Source organism: Poecilia mexicana, unplaced genomic scaffold (genome assembly GCF_051168715.1).
Source record: "Poecilia mexicana isolate PSO_F unplaced genomic scaffold, ASM5116871v1 scaffold_9, whole genome shotgun sequence".
NCBI classification, from domain to species: Eukaryota; Metazoa; Chordata; class Actinopteri; order Cyprinodontiformes; family Poeciliidae; genus Poecilia; species Poecilia mexicana.
Window position 1 is genome coordinate 6,232,957 of NW_028263378.1, and position 23,850 is coordinate 6,256,806.

Below are 23,850 nucleotides of genomic sequence, written 5' to 3' on the forward strand. Positions count from 1 at the left end.
AGCTTCCTTGTGCGGAATTGTTTTACTCAATGTGAACACATCAGATATTTGAGTACTTAGAAATAGTGGATACACACAAGCAGCACACAAGAAAGTGTTGTCTTTATTAATTTGTTACCAAAGCTGGAATCTGTGCAGCAGTAATAAGTAGTTTATCCAACTCTGAAGTGAAACTATCTCAAATGGAAAATAAAACAAAGAAGAGCCAAGATCAAACCCTACCATTCAATAGAAAATTGTCAAGGGTATTTCCATCATAGAATTTGTTTAACATACTTATAGGAATAAAAAATGACACATAACCTGAGCCTTGGAACCCCTTTTTGTTTGTTGACAGTCACAAATCAGATAATTTAATGTACACATGTCAGTTTCTTTCAACATATTCCTAAAACTCCAGAATTTTATTCTGTTTCCAAAATACAAGGAATTAATGTCTAGGTTTAACAGATAGAGCACTGACACAGGTGAGGGAGAGTCAGCCCAGAGAAACTCTATACAGCCAGACAACACATGGGTCATTCAGAGACTTTTGCTAGCATTTAATTACAAGAACTTAATTAAAGTTCTTGTAATTAAACTTTAATTATATACAGTGTATATATACACTGTATATATAAAAACATTATAGTTGTTTCAGAACTAGAAACTTTTTAAATCCTTAGTGTACCTTAATCCTGGTGACTGGGCTATGCCTACTTTATGTACTCCTAAATCTGTCATCTTACAAGTACCACCACAGTAAAAAGTTATCTCCAAATATCACCACACTGATATATATTTTCAAACATCTTTATGGCAGCGACCTATTTAGTTCTTTTAAAGGTTTTGTTGGCTCGAGTGCCCTTTGTTTGAAAGTAGTTGGACAGGAAACAGGGTAATGAGAGAGGGGGAAGACATGCAGCGAATATCATCAGGCCGGGAATCGAACATGCGACCACTGCCACGAGGACCAAGACCTCATTACGTGGGTTGTGCTTTGCCCCTGCGCCACCACAGCACCCCCAGAGATTTTTTTTTATTTTTTTTAACAAAATCAAATATGTTGCATGTTTGGTGGAAGGACGTGGTTCAGTAATGAATTCCAGTTTTACATGCCACTGGAAGTCAGAATTTCATGTGAGAAAATTGGATGTTTCACACCAACCATTTCCACCGAATCCAATATAGCTGCCAAGCGACAAAAAGTTGTCTATAATTGGAGCTAAAAAAAAGCTTCCTTCGCTGATTATGTTACAGCAAAATAGTATAAGAATTAACATGGACTTTACATTTTTCACACTATAGTTTATGATCTTTGTGTTAAAACATATTTTGTTTTGTTGTTATGTCTGTCTATGACCACTTCATCACTTTGTTCATATTTTCCATCAAAAAAATCATAGATAAAACATTTATTCAGATTACCACAGCCCAAAAACCACATGTGCAACAGTTTGAGAATCATTGCTACAGATTGAACCACACAGGATCTAATCTTAATGTTACATCAAGGCTTCTGTTGGGATGCTAGAATTTTGCTCAAAGAATAACGCAATTTACTCAGGAGAATTATTGGGGGTTCAACGACATTTAGGGATTATTTCTTTCATTCAACAGTTTCTAACAAAAACAAGACATATTTTGCTTCGTTCTGTGGAATCCGTGCAATGACATGAGGTGCAGGTGAAATAAACTGCTAATGAACAGGCAGGAGAGCGAGAGGAGAAAAAAATGAAGACGACAGAGGAGATACATGAAGCGTGCTGTGAGGTAAAATATCGCTATTGTTAGTCAGTGCTGAGGGAAAAGTGCTGCGGTGCAGAAAGAGTGGAAGGTCTTGACAGCTTTCCGGTGGCAGTCTGACGGCTGAGCAGGGAGGCTGGAAGGAAAGTGCAGCAGAGGGCTGCTGTCAGGCCACACCAGAGCCCCGTTTAACAAGGTCCAGAGATAAGCTGCACCACAACACTTTGCAGGCGAATGAGAGGGGGGCGAGCAGCGGGATGTAAGGAGGGATGAGTACGGCTCATGCATTTTCCCCCACTCTCACCACCTGTCATGCCTGCCATCCCTCGGATTCCTTACATGTGTATTGGAGCGAAGATTGGAAATTTTGAGGAGGGACCGGAGTTTAACGGGATTCAGAGAATTGGAGGTGTATCTCCCGTTGTATGATTATCACAGTTTCTGACATGCTGACATCTTCATCTGTACATGAAGGATGACTGAGTGGTTGTAGATAATGTTAAATTTTTACTGAGCTGAACAGTAGTGTAATATCAGAGCGGATCGTTTATGTGTGGCTATCTAACCCCATTTCAGCTATAATACTTTTAATCTGAACCATGGCAGAGAACATGCACAAATAATTAATGTGAGCAAATGTGACGTATGTTTTATTTTTAAACATGGGTAAAAACATAAAATAAACATTGGTCTTAATTGCTAAGCATACAGCATGCTTCAAGCAATGATGCTGTATAATATTAAAGTCTGATCATTTATATTGTAAAGATTGAAGGAAATTTGATGAAGCAATTTTTTTTCTTTAGTTGTTAAAACTGATTCTGGTAGAACATAGTGAGTCAACACAGAAGATGATCTTTAATTATTTGATTTTGATTCATATCATCTGGTAACTCTAAAATCTTGTTTTACAATTGTTCATGAAAATATCATGCAGGATGTGATACAAGTACTGTTCAAAAGGGGAAACTGATAAGAGTTGCAATTTTATCAAGTTAAAAGTTGGAACGATTTAGTATAAAGGAGCAGTGGATTTGATAAATTGCAAAAACAGTCTACAGCTGGATTGTGAGAAGATGAAAATCTATGATCTCTTTATATTTCTAATGTCACAGATTAGTTTAAACAGTATTGATGTCTTTATATGCACCCAGAAGAGGTGATCTGCACTGTATAACAAGAGTGTACGTTTAAGCCACTTTAGTGGATGTTTACTTTTTTTTTTTTTTACAACAGAGCTACTTCCATCTTCCACATAATCGCTGAAGACAAACTAAGTTACACAGACTTCTAGCATGACCTTTCAAAACCTATTTGATATTCTGTTTAAAAAATCTCAAGATACTCCCTTTATGTGGTAAGAATTTATGGTCATTCCTGAATATAAACCCTAACACTGACACTTTATGTAATAAAGGGTAATGCTGGTATATTTTAGCTCCCCCAAAAATAATTAATTGGTTCTGGCTACCTGGTAGCATTATCAGATTTTCATTTTTTTTCTGCTTGGCATGGTGATTTTTCTCCCACAATCAGGCACAATGTCAGCATCAGGAACACTAAAACACCATTAGTTATGTCTGCCTTATTAGATCAAGCTAATTCCATACAGCAGCCATCCACCCAATTCACAATGAGTCAGCAGTTGAGAGGACTCCTGCTGCTTTCAATCCAAACAACATCAAAGCTAAAACATCCAGTGAATCAATTTTTAAACTGGATTAACTGTTCTGTTTATTCGTGTTAAACATCAAGCTCATATCAAAAGAATATTTGGAATTTTGTTTGATTTTTATTACATTTCAGCTGACACTTATTCAAAAGAGACAAATAGCATATTCATTGTCTAGGGAATACTGAAAGGTTGCCCGTTTTATTATTTTCTGTGAACACTGGCCAAGATTCTCTTTTCTCTACAGATTTCCAGGTTATATTTTTATTTAATATTTACTGATCCACTTGTGTCTTTTCTTAATGTCTCCACAGGGGGGCGACTCCTTTTCCTGGTGATGTGGCTGAACCTATTGCCTCAAACTGACAGTTGCCCTGCCAAGTGTGTGTGCTACAGTGAGCCCAAGCCCACTGTGGCTTGCCAACAACAAGGACTGTTTTCCATTCCTACAGTGATTCCTGTACGGAGCCAACGGATATTCCTCCAGAGTAACAAGCTGACAGTGGTGAGGTCCACTAGCTTCAGTTCTTGCCACAATCTTACTGTTCTCTGGCTCTACTCAAACAACATAACCTACATCGAGGCTGGAGCCTTTTTTGGTCTGGAAAAACTGGAGGAACTGGACATTGGAGATAACAGCAACCTCCGCACCATTAACCCAACGGCCTTTCGGGGTTTAACTAAGCTGCACACCCTCCACCTTCACAGGTGTGGCCTGTCAGAGCTCCCTGTTGGGGTTTTCAGAGGAATGTTCTCTCTCCAGTATCTTTACTTGCAGGATAACAACATTCGCACTCTGCATGATGACACCTTTGTGGACCTTGCCAATCTCACTTATCTCTACCTGCATAATAACAAGATCAAGATAGTAACAGACAACATGTTTCGTGGCGTAATAAATCTGGACAGGCTACTGCTACACCAGAACCAGGTAATCTTTGTACAACCCAGGGCTTTTAGTGATCTTGGGAAACTAAAATCCTTGTTCCTGTTCTTCAACAACCTTACTGTCTTGACTGGGGAGACAATGGATCCTCTGGTTTCCCTTCAGTATTTGCGCTTAAATGGGAATCAGTGGATTTGTGACTGCCGTGCAAGGACCTTGTGGGATTGGTTCAAACGTTTCAAAGGCTCCAGTTCAGAATTGGAGTGCTATGTCCCTGAGTTCCTGGCAGGAAAGGATCTGAAACAGCTGAAAAGTGAAGAATTGGAGGGATGTGTCGATACATCACAAATCCAGACAACTCTCTTTAACTCCAAGGCACAGTCTGGGAAATTTTCCTCAACTGAAAGCCCTCTAGGCGACATCATTCCCAAGTGTTGTCTTGGAGATAATGACAAATCCTCCATCCTTTCTGGAAAGAGTCGCCAGATCACGAATAATCCCCCTAAGGAAAAGGAGAACATGTCCAAGACCAAATACAAGCAGCAAGAAAGAACAAAAAATGAGACCCAGAATAAGCAGAATGATGGGCCACTGGGGACCTTATCTAACAACCTGGACAAGACATTGGAAAACCTAAACCCTGAGTTCATAGAGAATCCAGAATCATCTACAGCATCAAACAAAAAGAAAAAGAAGTGTTCCAAAAAAACAAAATTGGATTCCCACTGCAGTAAAAGCCAGAGCTCTACTTTGCAAGTGTTGCACTTTCTCGTCATTCCCATGATTTGGATATCTCTAGCCATGTCTTAGGACTCCTGACAACTCTCTGCACAAAGGACTCAAGAATGTTTATGCTAATGACAATGATACAGAAGATCCAGTGACACCTACAACAGGAAGTGACTGAGAAGCAAGGAGTCATGTTGATCCAACGTTGCTGGAGACAAACAATAATGAAAAGAGTACCATAAAAGAAACGGATGCCTTTACAGAACACTACAGATCTAATGTAAATATTGATTTGGTGCCCAAAATTGTTTGTTCTCTATGTACTCAATTGTACTGTGTCTAAGATACACTTTGGAGAATCCTCCTTTCCCCCCCCTAAAAGCTTTTACTGCTTAGACAGACCACAAGAAGACAAAATGAAGGACAAAAAAGGTGGAAAAAAGCCTCATACAGGAAATCAGAGACAGAATGCACACAAAGAATGTTTGGTCTGTTTAAAGAAGAAAAAAACAATCCCCTCTCATTATTTATTCAAAGTCATACATTTGTTGTAATGTTCTTTTTTTATGTTTATAAAAACAAATGTTTTGCCTCCCCTGGATTTTAGTTCTATATTTTCATGACAGAAAGGATATATGGGGAGCATTTATGAAATGAATGCTGTCCTTTTATTCATTGGGGATTGCAATGGAATCATAGATATGCATTTTATTTTACTTGTGTACAAGTATGAATATATTATGAATAAAAGTTCTTATTTCATAGATGTTTATTTTGTGTGGTATTTTTCTGAAATACCAAAACCACTTGATATATGTTGTTCTCTTTTCTGTGTTTTTTTTTCAGCCACTGGCCTAGCAAACCATTCAATGGCCTTTTGGCCAATTTTTGTCATTACAGCCATTTTGATATGTATGACTTGCAAAACTGTATCATTGGAGGTGTATTTTACTTTGTTAATCGGACTCATCTGAGTTTTCCTCTAAATATTTTTATATTTTTACCTTCTGCAAAAATGTTGGTAGTGAAAGACAGACTTCTTCAGTCTACCTCAGTCTGTGACATGCTGCATGAACTTGGTCCAGATATCCCTGCCATCCTGGGAGAGTTGCTGGAACACCAGTCACTACATTCGTTGACCTGTAAAACAGAGCATCATGGTTAGGAATATTATTTAAGCTCTGTCTAAAGAAAATTAATGGCAAAAACGAAAGACCTTAAAAAATGTAATATTTAATCACACAGTAGTATGATAATTCATTTATTTCTCGGAACCACTGATGCATACGCTCTTTCTCTGAGACTATCATTGGCAAAGGTGACCTCAGCTTTGTTAGAGAAACAAAATAATGTGCAAAATATATATTGCAGTTTTCCAAGCCATGCACACAAACATAGTTGTTATTGTTTTTTTATGTTCTTGCTCATTACTTGCAATGCTAATATACAAATCATTGACGATACTAACACCTGCTTGGATGTCAGTGGATTAGTGAAATGTTCTATGTTACACTGATACAGTAAGAACATTTTGAGGAGGTCATTTAAAAGTTATCTTGCTTTGATCAGGAGTCAATCTGTCCAATTATACAAGAGTCAACTGGCAAAAAGGGAATGAGAAACGGAACAAAATTAAAAAAGTATATGACAAGGTTTTAAAAAAAAAAAAAATTATTACATGAAATTATATATAAGCAAAGGTATTAATATATTTTGAAAAACGGTAAAATAATTTATTGTTTGAAATAAAAAGGTTTTGGAGCAGATTAACACATTCCAACTTTGTTTTTAGATTTCTAGAGTCATACTTTCCAAATTACTGTATTATGGCAAAAAAAAAAAAAAACTGGTCTTGCTGGAATTAGCGTAACAGTCCTCTTTGATCCCTCTCACCTCTAGGTTGTGTTCTTGGTCTCTTGATATTGATGTTGCTATAAACTGCAGAAAAAAAATACTATAATCACTTATGTTTCAAAAAAGTTAAATATCAGCAACCATCCAGCCACTATGTTTACAAGTTTTAAATGGGTGCTGCACATGAAGTGATGATGCAGAATGATTTGCCCCAGGAAGTTGAAATAAAATTCAGAATATGATTAGAGGTTTATACATTGCAAATGCAGATGCAGAGCATCCTATGTAAGTGTGCATGAAAATCACAGAAATATTTTATAAATAACACCTTACATCAAAACATTGACTATCAGAGCAGCAGAGGCCCTCAAGGCATTGCATAAAAAAACTAGTATGAAATATTAAACATAATGCTTCATATGAAACGTCCCTTCTGGGACAAGTCGCCTGAAACACATCCGTGATGGGGTGTCCGCACGCTGAGACAATGTAGTGTTACAGTGCGCTTTAATCTATGCTGAGAACTTGTCAACAATGCTCAGTTTATCTTGCTGAATGAGGAGACTGGGTCCTCACAAAGACCTGAGGCTTTTTTTGATGTTGTCAATTAAGGGTATACAGTCATAGAAACTGAGAAAATTGATTTTGGGGAGAAAACAACAGGGAATAATAACACAGTCCCAACCCCCAGAAAAAAACAGCTTCATTGGGGTTTGTATCCGTATATGAGCTGCAGCCTTCAAGGACACCAGTAATTGCACATGACTCATTCAGGCATCCTCTGTATATCTACAGAGTTTCATTAAACAAAAAAAAAAGGGGGTGGGGGAAATCCTTAGCCAAGTCCCACAGCTACTATATGTTAAAATGGCTACATGAGCAATACAGCCTGCTACTCAGCTAGACTTAACTTCATCTATCCAGCTGTTTTAAGCAGTAGTCGTTTTATACAGACTGAAAGCAAACTTAAATAAGTAACAGATTTTTATTTCAGAGATATTTAAAAAATACAATTAAATAATATTGTTTCTATTGTTGAGAGTTTATCAATAAAGTAGATTTTCATTCAGATCTAGGAAATCAAGTGACACTTTGGAAGGGAACAACATTTGAGATTCAGTAACCAATAGGCGTGGAGGGAGCTGCCCTAGAAATCACTGCAACTTCTCAGTCAGAAGAAATATTCATCCACTAGTCAACCGAGTTGAACCAACAGTGGACCGCCTCGGCGCCCCGAACACCGGGCTTAGCAAGTATTCTGGGGGAAACCCTGAAAAGGAAAAGTGGCACAGGGGCCGAGGGAGTGTACACAGGGGACTAGACAACAAATCTAACAAAATAACTAGACATAAGAAACATAAAAAATGTAGTGTAACTAAGAAAACAACAAGACAAGAAAAGAACACAACTAGAATCACTAAGAAGAATAGAGACAAGGCAGAACTAACGGAAAGGACTAAGGAACACAAAATAACAAACCACAAAACAACTCAAGATCCTAACATATTTTCACTTAGAACCAGGATAGTTAAGAAATACTTTTTCCTTAATATATTATATGGTATTACTTTAGAATATGAATGCCCTGTTTGGTTTGGGGTATGGGTAATGATCTGAAAGATCTGAGTGTGAAAAAAGCAAAAACTGAAGAAATACATAAGAAGGTAAACAGAACTGTACCTGAAAAGGGCTTTTATACTGGTTTCTATGCCAGCTATCTTGACATTGGATTTAAAAAGTTTGATATATTCAGGCATGGCATAGCAGTTAAGATAGATTAAAAAGACAATTAAAATCATCCATCCTTTGTCAACACTTGCTTATCCAATTGGGCTGGAATTGAAGGACAATTTAAATGACTTAATTAAGGATCTTATTATTATAAAGCTTTTATTTTTGATAACATCAAATGTTTTACAAATACTTATATCTGTTTTTTTTTTGTTTTTTTTTGTGGTCACTCATCAATTGAGTGAAAGACCACAATTTAACCTTATATCTAGTATATTTATTTTTTGGTCCTTAATGTATACAGTTACATTAAGGACTGTATACACGTTGACTGGTTAATCATGGGGAAAAAAAACATGCAAGATGTACGACTGCAAATGCTCAATGGTAATTTGTATTGTATAGAATTTATCAGTTTGATAAGTCCACGTCAAGTAGAGTAAATAAATATTTGTAAATTATCAGATCATAAACAGACTTTTATTATGTTTTACTTTTTTTTTCCTTTATAAATAAAATGCAATAAATAGGCTGTTTATACAATACCTCTGGGAAATTACAAAGGGAGTTGCTAAATACATAAAAACAAACAAAATGAAAATCACTTATTGTGATTTATCATCAATAGCCTTACAAAAAACTCTTCCCCTGATAGAATATTTCCTTCTCTCAGCCTCTCAGCATTATATCACTTTGGTAGTACCACTACCAAAGTTAAATTTAAAAAGTGTTACCCTCAGTGAAAATTTCTGCTTTGTCATGTCAGAAATGAGACCATGATAAATCCTTTCAGAACCATTCCCACTGCCAATGTATGATAAAAGATTCAATATGCAGTTCAATAGAAAAACAATACATAACGGAAGAATAAAATAATCCGTTTGTATGTGTCCAAACATGTCAACTAATACTTGAAAGCACTTCAAGTATTAGTCGAACATTTAGTATTCTTCAGTGGGAAGATGTTAATTTTTCAGAAAACTTCTCCAAATCTGTCAGATTGTGATTTCCACAAACGTTCTATTTATTTTAGTTCTGGACTAAGGTTGGGTGATTCCAAAACTTTATTTTTGCTGCTGTTAAAGCCCACTCCACACATCAGCTCACTGCCAGATTGCTAAATGCGCCTCAGTGAATGTTTTGTTCAGAAACTGTTAGAATCTGGATTTGATAACTTACTTTTCCTCTACAAATCCCTCCTGATTTTTTGGCAATTCACACTCCTCCTTTTATCTCCACTGGATTGACTAAAGCCAATTGCTTCTTCCACTGTCTTCCACATTTGCCCAGCATAAACTCCTACATAGACTCACCTGCTTGCCCACTTCTCGCTGTTCCTTCATGTTACAGATCCCAAGTGTCAGAACTGCTACAACAGTGATGTACACAATCTGACGAATAGTAAAACAGTATTCAGCAATAATCACCAAAGCGTTGCCTTTAGCATCCAGATGTACTCATTTACTTGTTAACCAACAAATCTTCTACAGTATACAATATTAATCTTTTACATTAACTTTTGTTTTATAAACCTTGTTTACCGTTTACCCTTTCCACATCATCATCCCTCACTTAGACAAAGACAACCGAAGTACAGTATATTAAATAGGATAAATTGACTATTTATAAAGCTTTATTGCACTCAGCTGCTCATTAACTGGTATAAACATCAAACTTACTTAGTACTGATCAAAACAGAATTACAAACATTATATATAAAATTTAACATGGCATTATTCCAACATTAACGTCTGAATTCCCACGCTTCATGAACAAAGAATAGTTTCTCTACCTTTAAACTCAACTAGAGTCACTTTACTCTCAGGTTCTTAACTATTTTATGACACCAAGCACCATGCACTGAATATTATTCAAACAAAAGCAAAATAAAACTCCTAAAGCCCGGAGTTAATAAGATATCGCGGTTTTCAATCATTTCACCTCGTGAGAGTTCCCCGGCGCAGGTTGGCTTCCTGTCAATCTAAACCTAGGCTGATTAAAACTTACAAGTATTAACAATAAGGTGCACAGAAACCGTATCACAGTGCTATCAAATGACAGAATTAAAGGTAAACATCTTACAGAGCAGTTTTAGAGTAGTGACCTGAAGAACAGTAAAACAGGATTTAGCAAAGACGACGGAAACGCTACCTTTAGCATCCAGATTGTGTCTGAGACAAACAGGAAGTTCGTCACAAAACCAACCCGGAAGCAACGACCCCTATATAAAGGTTCCGCGTCGCCGCTACTGCCCCCATCTGAACACCAGTAAAGCAATGTAAATACAGCAGAATAACGTTCCAAAAAATTCTAACAAAATATAATTTGTTCATTTTTGGAAAAAAAATAAAATAAATAGTATATGAAAATATTTAAAATTTATAAAACAACCCAAAGTAGTGTGGGGGCATTTTTAGGTGCATCACATTCAGCTGAATTGATTCAACTGGACCTTTGCAATACCCCAACACGCTATCTAAAAAGAAATGGTTCATAAATCTTATTATTCAACTTATGCAAATTTCATGGGATCTTTCCTCGTACCGACTCTTCTCCCTTCCCCAGAATTATGCTGGAGTATCTAGCAATATTTTTTTCACTTCCAAACTTTTAAAAAGTAAGTATTATATATTTTCCATGTATGTAAAGACATTTTATAGCACAATCAAAATGTCACCTTCAGTTTTGAAAATGCTAATTTCAAATGACTTAAAAGAAATTTGAAATTAGGCCTCTGTCTATTTAAGAATATCCTACTCTTTCTGATACACCACAACAATGCTTCTTATGATGTTGTTAACTGTTCTTAGGAGCATTGGACTGAGAAGTAGTTTGTATGATACGCCAGCAGGTGCATAGTCCACCAGGCTGGAGACTGCAGCTCCAAGGAGGAGTTTTGTGAAAACAGGAGGCAAATGGCTGCCACGGGAGATTCAAGGATTCCTCAAAAGTGCATGAAAGGATCAAAGCAACACTCCAAGTATGTTTTAAATGAAAGAATAACATTATAACCTGATATAAAGCTCAAAAAAGTTGATGTTAGATAATCCATTTTCTTTAAAAAGTCTTTAATCCTATTTCTTGCAAATCTCTTGGTGAGCACTTAGAGTGTGCTTCAGCACCCAATGTGACATTGTGACATCTCCATCCCTTAATGACAACAGTAGCAATTCCCACAATGTCACAAAGCTCAAAACATCTCAAACTGATTCCTTGAAACAAACAATGAGTTCACTGTATTGTAGTGACTTTCACAGTCACTACAGTACAGAGCACCCTTAGGATCAGTCCAAATGGGATATTTGTTTTATGAATGTGCAAACAACTCATATGTAGCATGTGAGATACTATCATGTCAGTATGGACCAAACTGTCCATGTATTGTTCGTGATGCCCTTATGAACGTTGAGCCTTTGAGAATTGAAGCAGTTCTAAAGGCAGAAAATTGTACCTTATAAAACTGTTGGTCCATATATTTTCATGGAGAGCCTGAATGACAAATAGTGGATGGGTGTGAAGATAAGCTCTTAGGGAAGAGCAAAAAGATAACATCTATTTATACTGCTTGAGCTTAAAGTTGTTGTTTTTTTCCCTTTTAACTTTGCAATCCTCATTAACTGGGTAAAACAAGATTTCCCACATTTAGATTTTTCACCCACAGCATTTTCCCAACTAAACTCTTCTTAAAAGTAAAAGATCTTAAATCCAGCAAAAACAACATGATCATGCCTGTTTCTCAATGGCTATTTATCCACTGAAAATGACCTGCCTTCAACTCTAATGCAAATTCTGGAAGACGCACTATGTCTCTTCCAGAAAACAGCACCCTTTGATCATAAGTAATAAGACACTTTTTTTTTTTAGCTTCAGTGAATGTGACTGAAATATTTGATATTATGGCTTGAGGCGAAGGCTTATAAGTGAAAGTTTAGACTGCTCACTGCTGAGAACTTCAACACAGGGTCTAAAAAAGTTTGCTTGCTGATCTGCATACTAAATTCTCAAAGTGTATCAGTCTTTGTTTCAATCAAATCTCTCCACAATTCTCTCTCTGTTGCTATTTTGCACTCTATTTCTGCCACTATCATCAAATGTTTGCCTGTTAGAGTTCATGATTGTAATATCACCGATATATATCTAAAGCTTTAGAAGTGAAAATGACTGATCTGTTCGGTCTTTTCAAAATAGATGGGTTTATCAACACAGCTTTAAAATGAGCAAAAGATCATAAGACTTTAGAAATATTCATTATCTTCTTAATGCAAATTTAAATGCCTCAGGTAAAATATGAGGCAGGCCAAAACGGATATACTTATATAAATATGTATATTAATGTAATACAACATTATGAAGAAGCTCTGACTGTTCTTATATACATGTTTGATATTAAAATTCTTTCAAGAAAAACAAACAGTAGAGTGCTGTTACATCAAGGATGCAGTATTTTGTGTTTTGTACCCCTATTACCAAAATAGATACAAATTTCATAATTGGAACAGGACTTGATGCTTCACAAAATACTCTATATTTTCACAATCATAAACCATAGAACATGTGATACTAGACACAAGACAATTGTTATGGCAGCTAAAAAATATCCCCAAAGGAAAAGTACTGCCATATTGTTTGTTTTGTTTTTATTTAAAATTAAAACCAGATGTTCTGCATTAAAAAAAAAAAAAAAAAACAGAACTCTTTTTTTCTCACTGAACTCTGCTTAGTAAAGTTTGGACTGATTAAAAAAAATGTAATTTAAATGTCCAAAAGCAAAATGTTGATCTCCAGAATGTTATAGGCTATATATTGTTTTTACACATCTTAGCTGTACTCAAAAATATACTTTCTGACCAACAGCTCTATATTTAGCATTGCTTTATGGAGCATAAGTGCTTACATTATGAAGTATTATGAAGTATTATGGCTTTTTACAAAGATGTTGCGTTATTTTGCACGACATGTAGCCTTAACAGTGACACGTTAAAAGCCAAACATCATTAGGGAATTGAGTCTCGTAATTCAACCACACTAGATCTGTTTAAGTGGTCTCATGAGTCGACTTCACAACTGTCACCATACTGGCGTCAACCCCCAGAGCGCACTCAAAAGGTCATAACAGCAGGACCTCCTTCCTGATCCTCTTTTAAATGATGGGGATCATGGTTCTATTTTTATCAGGACTGGACTGCATTTCACGCGACAAAATGCAGCTGAGAAATAATCTTTGAGCATTTCAGACTGACATGGCCTTAAAGTAAAGCATTCATCCTCTGAGAAAGGTCAGATTCATTTCAAACTAACAGGACATAGACTGCAAAGGTAAAATAAATAAATAAATAAATAAATAAACAGCTAAGTAGTACAATGCTCACTTTTATTATGGGGGAGAATTTTAATGGTAGAACCATGGACTAGATAGAAACGTTTTCTAAATTTCCAACAATACACGTTTGATCATTTTGAAACCATGTGAGATTTTTCTGAAGAAAGAGATTAGCTGTATTATTCACGCTGAGAATCTAACCATTTGTGTGCTTATTATTTTTCAGTAACCATTTAGACGTAGAATTGCAAAACATTGCTAATTTTAATACAGAAAAATAAATGTTAGATGTTCACATCCCGGCATCAGCGGAGGGAGATACAGTCTCCAACAAAGCTGCAGCAACCGACTGTGGAGCTTTTGCAATAGATTAGGCTGATATCCAATAGGATTTGGTCCTACACACCTCATGAAAAGCACTGTGTAAATGGGTCTATCTAATGATCCAACTTAATATGATTAAAAAGAATAAAGCTCTCCACATACACATCCCCACCACCCTTCACGCACACACACAGACACAAATACACACTCTTTTTCCCATTAGCCATTTTATGCCAGTTCATGTGGAGATCTGTGCTGATGTGGGGTTATCATCTGAAGACTAGCATACTGTCCAGTAATCTGCTCCAAACCAAATGTCCCCGTCTGTCAACAGAACTCACACAAGGGCCACTAAATAAAACACTGACCAGCATTCTGAGTGGTTAATCCACTGCGGACTAAAACAGAGTCCAAACTAAAAATAACAAGTAATCCACAAATGCTAATGTGAATCTTTACCAATTCTGTTTCCTTTTAAGGTTTCCGTAAAGCTTATCATAGCAATATATATATATATAAAAAAATGTGTTTGACTTGCAAAAAAAAACAAAAAACTTTATGCTGAGGAGCTAAATCAGTGCTGGTGTACACTTTCATGTAATTAATGACATACTGACTAATTGGCTCAGGATCTAAATTGAAAACAACTTTCTTATAATAAAAACAGTGGATTGATCCCTCCTGGTTGGGGGTCCATTTATCATTTACCTCCTAACACACTAATAGCAAATATTTTTGTTGCTGACTATATCAATTTTTAATACATTTTCTTAAACATTTTGCCCTTCAAAAACCCAAAGAGCAGCAAAACTACTTTTTGAAGCATTGCTATGTGTTGAGGTGCCAAATCCCACCTTTTACAACCTGCATTCATATTTTGCAGCTCTGAAAAATGTGAATATTCACATTAAAGGATCACTCGTTTATTATGAAAATATCAGTCTTATAAACAAGACTCCAACTACTAGCATTTTGTCATTAAATTGGCTCTACGGTTCAGCAATAGCTTCATGCATAAATTAAGCAATAAACAAATAACCCTTCATCGTCATAAAGCATTTATTTTTAGGTGAAAACCTCAAAATTACACAAATGTTTTCATTGCAACATTTCAACATCCTGTCCCATAGTTTACAGAATAAAATACAGAACAGCAGGACAGGACAGAGTTACATCTTGCATTAATGCACTCTCTGCTGCTAGGCCATCTTCACAGTCAGAACATGCTCTTAACAGGAAGAGCTGGGCAAACCAACATTTCTTGATGTACCTCTGGGGCTTAGGGGGACTGATGTCCAATTCTTTAGACTTTCATGGCTCCAATTTTCACTCTCTAATGGAGTGAAACATGCTTCTGTACTGAGGAGTTGAAAAAAAAAAATCTTGTGCACCACACTGCAGGCTAGAGAATAACAAAACATTAGAAAATGCGATTAAATTGATTTCCTTGTTGAGCTACTTTGATTTTGTGATTTAAGTACAATCTGATTTTAATGACAAACAACCAACATGTTATTTTGTTTTATTAGTTGGTCACAATTAAATCTTTCACTCCTTTTGTAATATTTCACAAGAGGGGCCTTTGGTATGGCCTTTCTGCATTTGTTTCTCAATACAAAGTGAAGTAGTTTCTTGTTGTACAATTTTGTCATCTCTGTCTGTCCTCACATTTATTCCACAGGTTTGGCCAAACCTTTTGAATTATGTTTGATAGTAAAGAAAACAAGACGCAAAATGAAAACACATGAAAAAAGATGGAGCAAGGCAGTGAAGGAGCAACCAGTGTGGCTGATTATTGCTGAATAACTCCAGCTCATCCCATCTCATTAGTCAGTTCGTGATTAAGAACTACTCTCAAGATGATGCCATTAACCTGCCCACACAACCATACGCTCTCAATGGGGCTTTACAAACTAGGCAAAAGAAATTTGCTGGCGCTTTCTTTTTGAGTTCACTGGGCATTGTATAGATGATGAAAAATACATGTCTGTCTATCCATCCGCCCATCAGACCAGAAATTAACAGTCTGATACTAAATTAGACTAAATGTTTGAAAATGTAACAGTGAGTAGGCAAGACTTTCATTGGCATTATTATTAATTTATTCAAAGTTAGGAGTTTGTACACATTTTCTCCATATTTGCTGTGTGTATAGTAGTGAATATGATGGTATCTCTGCTAAAGTTGATGTTTCGGGAGCGGTATCTGATCATAGTGAAAGAGGGGTTCTGCAGTATATCCGCTCTTAGAGTGGAATATATAGCCTTTTCCTTACATTCACTGTTCATAATCCCTGCCTATGTGTCCTTATCTGATTGTGACCCCAGCCATGAGCTTCTCGGTGTGAGATTACAAACATCTGGCGGGACATCTAGTCTCAAGCTGTTATGTTAAACCCAGCAAACAGAGAGGGCTTCTGGACGGCCATGGGGAATTTTAGTGATGGAATGAATATCCCACCCAATTCAAGTCCTAATGTAATGCTTCGTCACTGCAATGTGATCCACCACATAATGCCCTGCTGGTGTGGGTATGTGATTAAAAAGCGTAATCTGAGTGCTCTGTATAGACTGATATGCAGTATATCACTCCACAGCCCAAGTTTCTCCTCTTAGCTCCATTTTGCTCTTGTTCAATTCAATTCAGTTCAATTCAATTCAATTCAATTCAATTCAATTCAATTCAATTCAATTCAATTCAGTTCAATTCAATTCAATTCAATTCAATTCAATTCAGAGGAATGTTTAAAACACAGTATTAGTGAAAACAATGAAAAAGAGGAAGAAAAATAAAAATATCTGAGGAGGGTAAGACTAACAGGAGAAAGTTATTTTTGAATTAATCAGTTTTTCTCCATGTTTTCATCCAAAGTGTAATGTTGTTGTGTTTCATTAGCAAAACTATCCTAAGGCTCTTTTGAAGGTATTTCCATTATTAAGCAGATTTTATCCCCTACATAGAGAATTACAATGACACAAGTATACCATCCCAACACAAACAGCATTATTTAGAAAGATTCTCAATCACACTGTATAGGAAAACTGCTTTAGGTGACATTTGCCTTCCAACTTAAAATACATCTTCCATATTTTTTGTGTCTAAATTTTGAAGTGGCTAAACTAGAATCCAAACTTTGATCCTGTCAAGAATCTGTTAAGGGATGTACAGCCCAGAGTGACGGCAATGGAGCTTTTTGATGAAGCTTTTCCAACATCAAAGACCTGGAGATGGACACTTGCAGAACGTTGCAAAAATCCCAATGGGTTCCACAAAGAGAAGACTTACAACCAAAGGGGAAATAAAGGCTTTGACATAATTTGACATAATTATACAGAATACTGAAAGCTACCTCCCGGAATAGAATATGTACTGGAAAAAGCAACGTCACTGTTATTCACTCTTATTTATTGATTTAAATTTTTATGAAGAAAAATACATTTAAAAAAATTCAGGCATTTTGAAGAAAACGTTGTTTTAGATAGATAAGAAAATTTTATGAGCTGGATTTTTGAGAGGAAGAAATGATGGACGAACAGAAACACCTTCATGTATAAACATGCATAATGATTAGCTTCAGTATAGCTTCAAAAACTGCAGCTATGTAGGAACAAGAAGACTGTTGGAGTAAATTATATAGTGAACAAAATCTTTATTCCAAACATGTGAACAGTACATGCTTAAGAACATCAAAAGAACATCGCGTTCTCACTAGAACCAGGAAGATAGAGCACATAACACCAGTTCTAAAGTCCCTACACTGGCTCCCTGTAGCTCAAAGAATAGACTTTAAAATACTGTTGTTAGTTTATAAATCACTGAATGGTTTAGCACCACAATACATTAAAGATCTGTTATTGCTGTACCAACCATCTAGACCCCTCAGATCTTCTGGTTCTGGTCTGCTCTGCATCCCCAGAACCAGAACCAAACGAGGAGAAGCAGCATTCAATTTCTATGCACCACGGATTTGGAACAAACTTCCAGAAAACTGTAAAACAGCTGAAACACTGGGTGCCTTTAAATCTCAACTTAAAACCCACCTGTTTACAGTTGCTTATGGCAATTGATGCCTTCTATGTATTTGCGAGTGACTGGGAGTCATTGCGCGTATATAAAACCCTGTAAATTCTAGACTAACAGGTAACCAATTAATGCACAAAATCCGCGTAGGACAGCGAAAGTCCTAGCGCAAAATTTTCGCGAAACAGGCGGACGGAGCCTGGTGCTGCAAGGCTGGAGGCCTTGTCCTGTTAGGCTGTGATTTTATCTTTTCTTTTTATCTTTTTATTACTTTCTTTTTCTTTCTCACTGTTTAAAATTATGTAAAGCACTTTGAAATGCCTTGCTGCTGAAATGTGCTATACAAATAAAATTTGATTGATTGATTGATTGAAAATAAGTTTTAAGTAAAATTATTGATGTGGCAAGAAAGTCAATATATATAAACTGAAATTTCCTAAAAATTACTGTAAAATTTCACCATTTTCAGTTTGTAAAGGAGCAGGAGGAAAGAAATGATTGAATCCTGGCCTCTGTTACTAGAGTTAGCAAGTAACTTTAGTGTTAAAACAAAAGTATTTTTCTTAGAATATTTGACAGAAATATTCATATATTTTGTCTTACTATTATGAGTCACCTATAAATTGTGATCATTCAACAACTAATGAGACAAAAGAAAAATAAGACATGTAACAAGAGGAGTGGTTTTGCATACCTAATCATCTATCATCTTAATTAGAGACGACGACAAGTAAGCAGATGTTCAAACAGCAACTGCATTTTTCTCAGCAAATGATGCACTTTCTGACTCTTCCAATTACATTTTCAATCCTCTCTCATTAAAGTTGAAAAATGACAGCTGGACCATAAACTGATGTTTTGCGTTTTCAGCAAAGCTGCGGATCCTACCAAGTGACTGTACTCCAAAAAGCATAAGTTGCACATCATACAGTCATCCCCCCTGCACAGTGTTTCCTCCCTTTACTTAACACATGTTCTAGAATTTGAAATTCAGTAAAATGAGGTTTAATTCCTGAGTGAAGATTGACTTGACCAAAAATAAGTACCATTCAACTGCAGGCAGTAATAAGAAAAAGTTGTGTGATGTAAATATCTTTCAGAAGAAGAGAAATAAAGAAGATGGAGTAAGACACTGGGAAAGAACAAAGATGAACTATTAAACAAATTGTGAATGCGCCATGTTTCTATCATCCAGCCGCTTTTCCACTGCTATTGACACAAAGAACTAACAGCTGGTGGCAGAAAAAGGGAGAGTTTGTTTTCATGTTTGTGGAGAGTTGAGGCAATTTATTGCACTGGGATTTAGCAAATCAGAATTCATTGCTGAAACTTTCTGATCCTGGAGGTTCAAGGGCTCTGAATAAACAAGACTGATTGTTTCAGAGGCATGCATATATTACCTCTGTTTGAGCCAGCACTATTACGCACAGACAGCTATGGGAGTTTAAGCCCGACGTGTTGAGGAGATTTTGAAGAAAAACATTGCAAAATCAGTTAATATAAGTTTTCTGTGCAAGGCAAAGAAAACACTGAGAATTTTTTTTTGACAAAGCGCTCAGGTCTTAAGACATGAAACATCTGATTTAGAATGTGCTGAAACCTGCACAAATAATATGGATTATAAGGTTTTTCAGGAGCAAAATGCAAAGACATGTTTAGTTCATTTTTATCGAAAGCATAACAACCAGCAGAGGGAATGTGGAAAAGAATAAACTTAAAATGTCAGAGTCCAAATGTTCCATTTAAGATGAAGAACAAAAACCACATTGGTTTAATCATGGGCTCAATTCCTAACAATGTAAACCAGCTCTGACCCAGAAAATGTACTTCATACATAACACATAATACATGTATCGGAGTTGCTTTTCCATATTTCTGCTCAGCCTTTTCTCAATTTTACCGTTTGTCATTATTTTACTGAGGTTATTTCGTTTGAAAGCTTTGTCACGTATTACAGTTTGTAGAACTCTACAAAGCAGAACTTTTATAGTCTCATTGCAGCAAATGTTATTTTATATTTATAAGTTCAAGAAAGTGGTATTAAAGAGCGATTGATCAATTGTCCAGGTTGTTACTTTCAAGAGTTCAAAGTTAATCTCTGGGTGAATTTTCAACGATCTTAATTTTTTTACCTGTATGGTTTTTTTTATCTAATTTTCTATAAGCCTTAGAACTTTTGTGTAGGTCAGTTATCTGATCACTATCTGAGCGAACAGCTCAAAATCCTTACAATTGCCTTTAATTTCTTATAAAAGCATGGGGATCACTGGACATTTTACTTCCAATCAAAACATTAAGAGAACAATATTTTGTTCTCATTCTGTAGAGAGTAAGAAATACTGAAAATAATAGTCGAGTTTTTACAAACTTAAATATTTAAGGCATAAACTGAAAAATGCTTAAAACTTAGTTTTATTTTAATCACTGTACTAACTGATTTCATATCCACAGTTGCTAAGAGCTGCTTTATATCAGTGTTGCCTCTGACTCATTACTAAGATCTGTGAGCTGGTATTTCAGCTCTGGATTATTGTATTACATTTCACAAGTCTTAACACTTCTCTGTTTCATCACAACTATAACTTTCATCAATAAAATTGGCCAAACTGAGCCATTTTTAAGACAGTATGAGTATTTTCTATGTTACTAATAAAGGATTATATGTTATGACACTTAATGTTGACTCATGTCACCATAAAATGTACCTGTCAATCAGTATATTGACACAGAAAATGTCACTCTGCTTTTTTTTGACAAGAGTTTTCACTGATCTGTCATTTTTTGATGGCATAACTTCTGAGAATTTATGCAACCGTTTTGTTTAATCCAGCACTTAGTTGTGAGAACTAGAGGGATATGTGAAGCTACCACCAAGGGCCTCACTGTATTTAGCAGCTTAAAAATAGTGATCCATATTTAAAAGGTTTTGATATTTTTTTTTCTTTCATGTAGAGCCATAAAATTTCAAGTTTAACAAATCTTCACAAAAGAAGACAAAATGTCGACCAAGGCCAAAAAGGACCAAAGTTGATGAGGAGAAATGTTAATGTTATCCAAGATATAGCTATTGTATAGGCTTACATAAAAGTTTCAATGTGTTAATATGAGCCTCACACAATAACGCTGTTGAACTGTTCAACCTACTTGTATTCTACTGAATGCGTAAGTATATTGTGCAGCATAAGCATTTTTTCCCCTCTCATCTTTTCTGCAAAGTACATATAGTTTTTGTTACACTGCTAATTAATGGGTTGGGAGCAGAATGCCACTGTTAATAGCACCAGAAAGAGATTCAGCCAAGGGAATAAGGATTAAAGTGAAAGTTCCACCACTCTATGCCAAGCTCCATCTGTCTTCTCCTTGCACTCATAAAAAACAAACCATATGGATGTATGCCCCACCTCTGGCATCAGACATTCAGACATGCTCTGTTCGTCTGGCCAAGTTTTCTCTGAGAGCAACGGACTGTGGTATGTACCTACCGAGCATTTCAAAATTCAGTTAAATTCAAATGCTATTTATTAATCTGAAAGGACAATTAAAATGTAACTCATATTTGACAAGTTTTTGTCTATAGTGATGGCATAGAACAGGAAGAGAACAGGAAGTGATGTCAGTATCACAGTGGGTCTGAAGAGTCCCTCATTCACAGTCCACATATGTTTGTCTGTATTATAGCTAGCATGGGCTACATTGCTATAATAAGTTATTTTTTTACACATAGTCTGATTTTGCACTTACAAAGACTTCAGCGCTAAGGTTTCTGCAACATATGAGCTAAAGTTTATGCTTAGCTTTAGCTGAGCATAAACTGAGCTAAAGCTTAGTTTAACTACAGAAAATGCTGTAATTACCCAGCATTTTCTGGTATCTGAAGCACCATTACATGTCACTCATTATTATTATTATTATTATTATTATTATTATTATTATTATTATTATTATTATTATTATTATTATTATTAAAAATGGTTGTTTCATGTAAACGGCTATAATAATAATGCAATACACATATTATTTATGCATTTATATTGCATAAAAAGCCCACTTACTGTCCCCGGCCCACTCCCTCTTCCCCAGTTAAATTCCTCTTGAGCCAGGTCTTCAATGAGGTATGCTACTATGATCTGTCTGATGTGCCTCCAGCGATTTCTGTTGTTGGCACAGCTAAGAATGAACTGACTTCACTTTCTCTAGAGTCACAATTGAGTTCCATCATATGCTGATTTATTCAGGTGAAATTTCTTTCAGCACCGGCTGCATCTCCACTGTTTTTTCAAATTGTCCATTTTACCAGCGAGTTGTTAATGGTTTCCATCTTTGCAGGTGTTCCGCATATTTTATTTATCCCTATCATTTTTTCATGAATGAAAAAATAATTTTTGTTTGAATCTAAATGGCTGCACTGTTGTGCCAGATGACGACTCTCTTTGAAAACCAATAGGTAGAAGAGCAGTGATGTCAGACTGACACTCGGTGAAGAAAAAAACTGATGTAGTAAGCAGCTGCTAAAACAGAATCATAGGTGGAAACAGCATATACTGTTTAGAAAATATAACTAGACACTGTTATTAATTCATAACAATGATTTGACAACATTTCTTTGGTATTGTCCCCTTCAATATGATGACCATTTCATACTTAATTCACTGGCCTCTAACAGTCGCTGATGATTAAGTTTAAAAAGCTTATTTACATTGTACATCCTCAGAAAATTAGAAGTTTGTTGGTCCTTAAAAGCAAACTTAATATGGAAATTAAGTTAATTTCTTTACACTTTTTGTGTGCTGTCTTGCAAGACTGCACAGCACCTTGCTGTAAATGTAAGCGAGGAATGTGTGATTATGGCTAAAAGCTGCCAGGTGCTGTCTTACTGAACGTGCAAAACACTTGAATAAGGAAACGTCTCTAACCTGGATTTATTGCACTATCTTCTTCAGCATGCTGGTTCGCATGTCCTCCTACACTTTCCTGCATGTTCTTGATGATCTGAGCATTAAATGAAATGTCAAACGTAAAGGGTTCGCCCGCATGGCAGACTTGTGTGAAACAGGTAAATATGCAATTAAGAACAGTATTATGTTACTAAAGATTCAGAGCTTACAGCAAAAGGATTTGTAAGTCACAACAAAATCAACTTAAAGCATCCAGTTCTCTGGAGAAATCCAGAAAACAAGCTGAAGAACAACTTTAGAAATCCCAAAGTTTCCTGAAAACTGTAACTTCCTCAACGATAAAGGAAAAATGAATGATGGTTTGAATAAAAATGGAATTGTCTTAATACTAGTTCTTGCTACTGTTTGATGAAAGTGAGTAAAAGTAACCGTGGAGGGATTAAAAAAATGAGAGGAATTTACTAAACCTGTCAAGTATAAAAAGTATCACGTAATATCTGATGCTCTGTGGAGCACCAGGAAAGTTAAATCCTTTCTATCAGCTTCTAAAAATCAAGGCACCAAATTACTGGAGCTCAGTGGCCCTGCATACTTCTGCTGAGCAAAACATGGTGTTTGGTTACATCATTACAGTTAAACTCCAAGTTTTACACGTTTGATCAGATTCACTGTAGAGATAAATATAACCATAGAG

General features: G+C 35.9%; 1 protein-coding gene and 1 long non-coding RNA gene across 3 annotated transcripts in view; one reads left to right on the plus strand and one right to left on the minus strand.

Moving 5' to 3' along the window:
* Positions 1-5,776, plus strand: part of rtn4r (reticulon 4 receptor) — a 54,690-nt gene extending 48,914 nt beyond the window's left edge. The window contains exon 2 of the mRNA XM_014985700.2: positions 3,712-5,776. Within this exon, the coding sequence (XP_014841186.2) occupies positions 3,712-5,093 (1,382 nt within the window). The 3' untranslated portion in view covers positions 5,094-5,776. The remainder of the gene's footprint in view (positions 1-3,711) is intronic.
* Positions 4,698-10,793, minus strand: LOC106917043 (uncharacterized). Of its 2 annotated transcripts, none has more exons than XR_015764248.1 (3): positions 10,749-10,793; positions 6,017-6,152; positions 4,698-4,785 (listed from the first exon to the last, which is right to left on the minus strand). It is a non-coding gene; the product is annotated as an uncharacterized LOC106917043 (long non-coding RNA). The 2 variants fall into 2 exon arrangements; XR_001418119.2 differs by lacking the exon at positions 10,749-10,793 and adding an exon at positions 9,911-9,990.
* Positions 10,794-23,850: the final 13,057 nt, after the last annotated feature.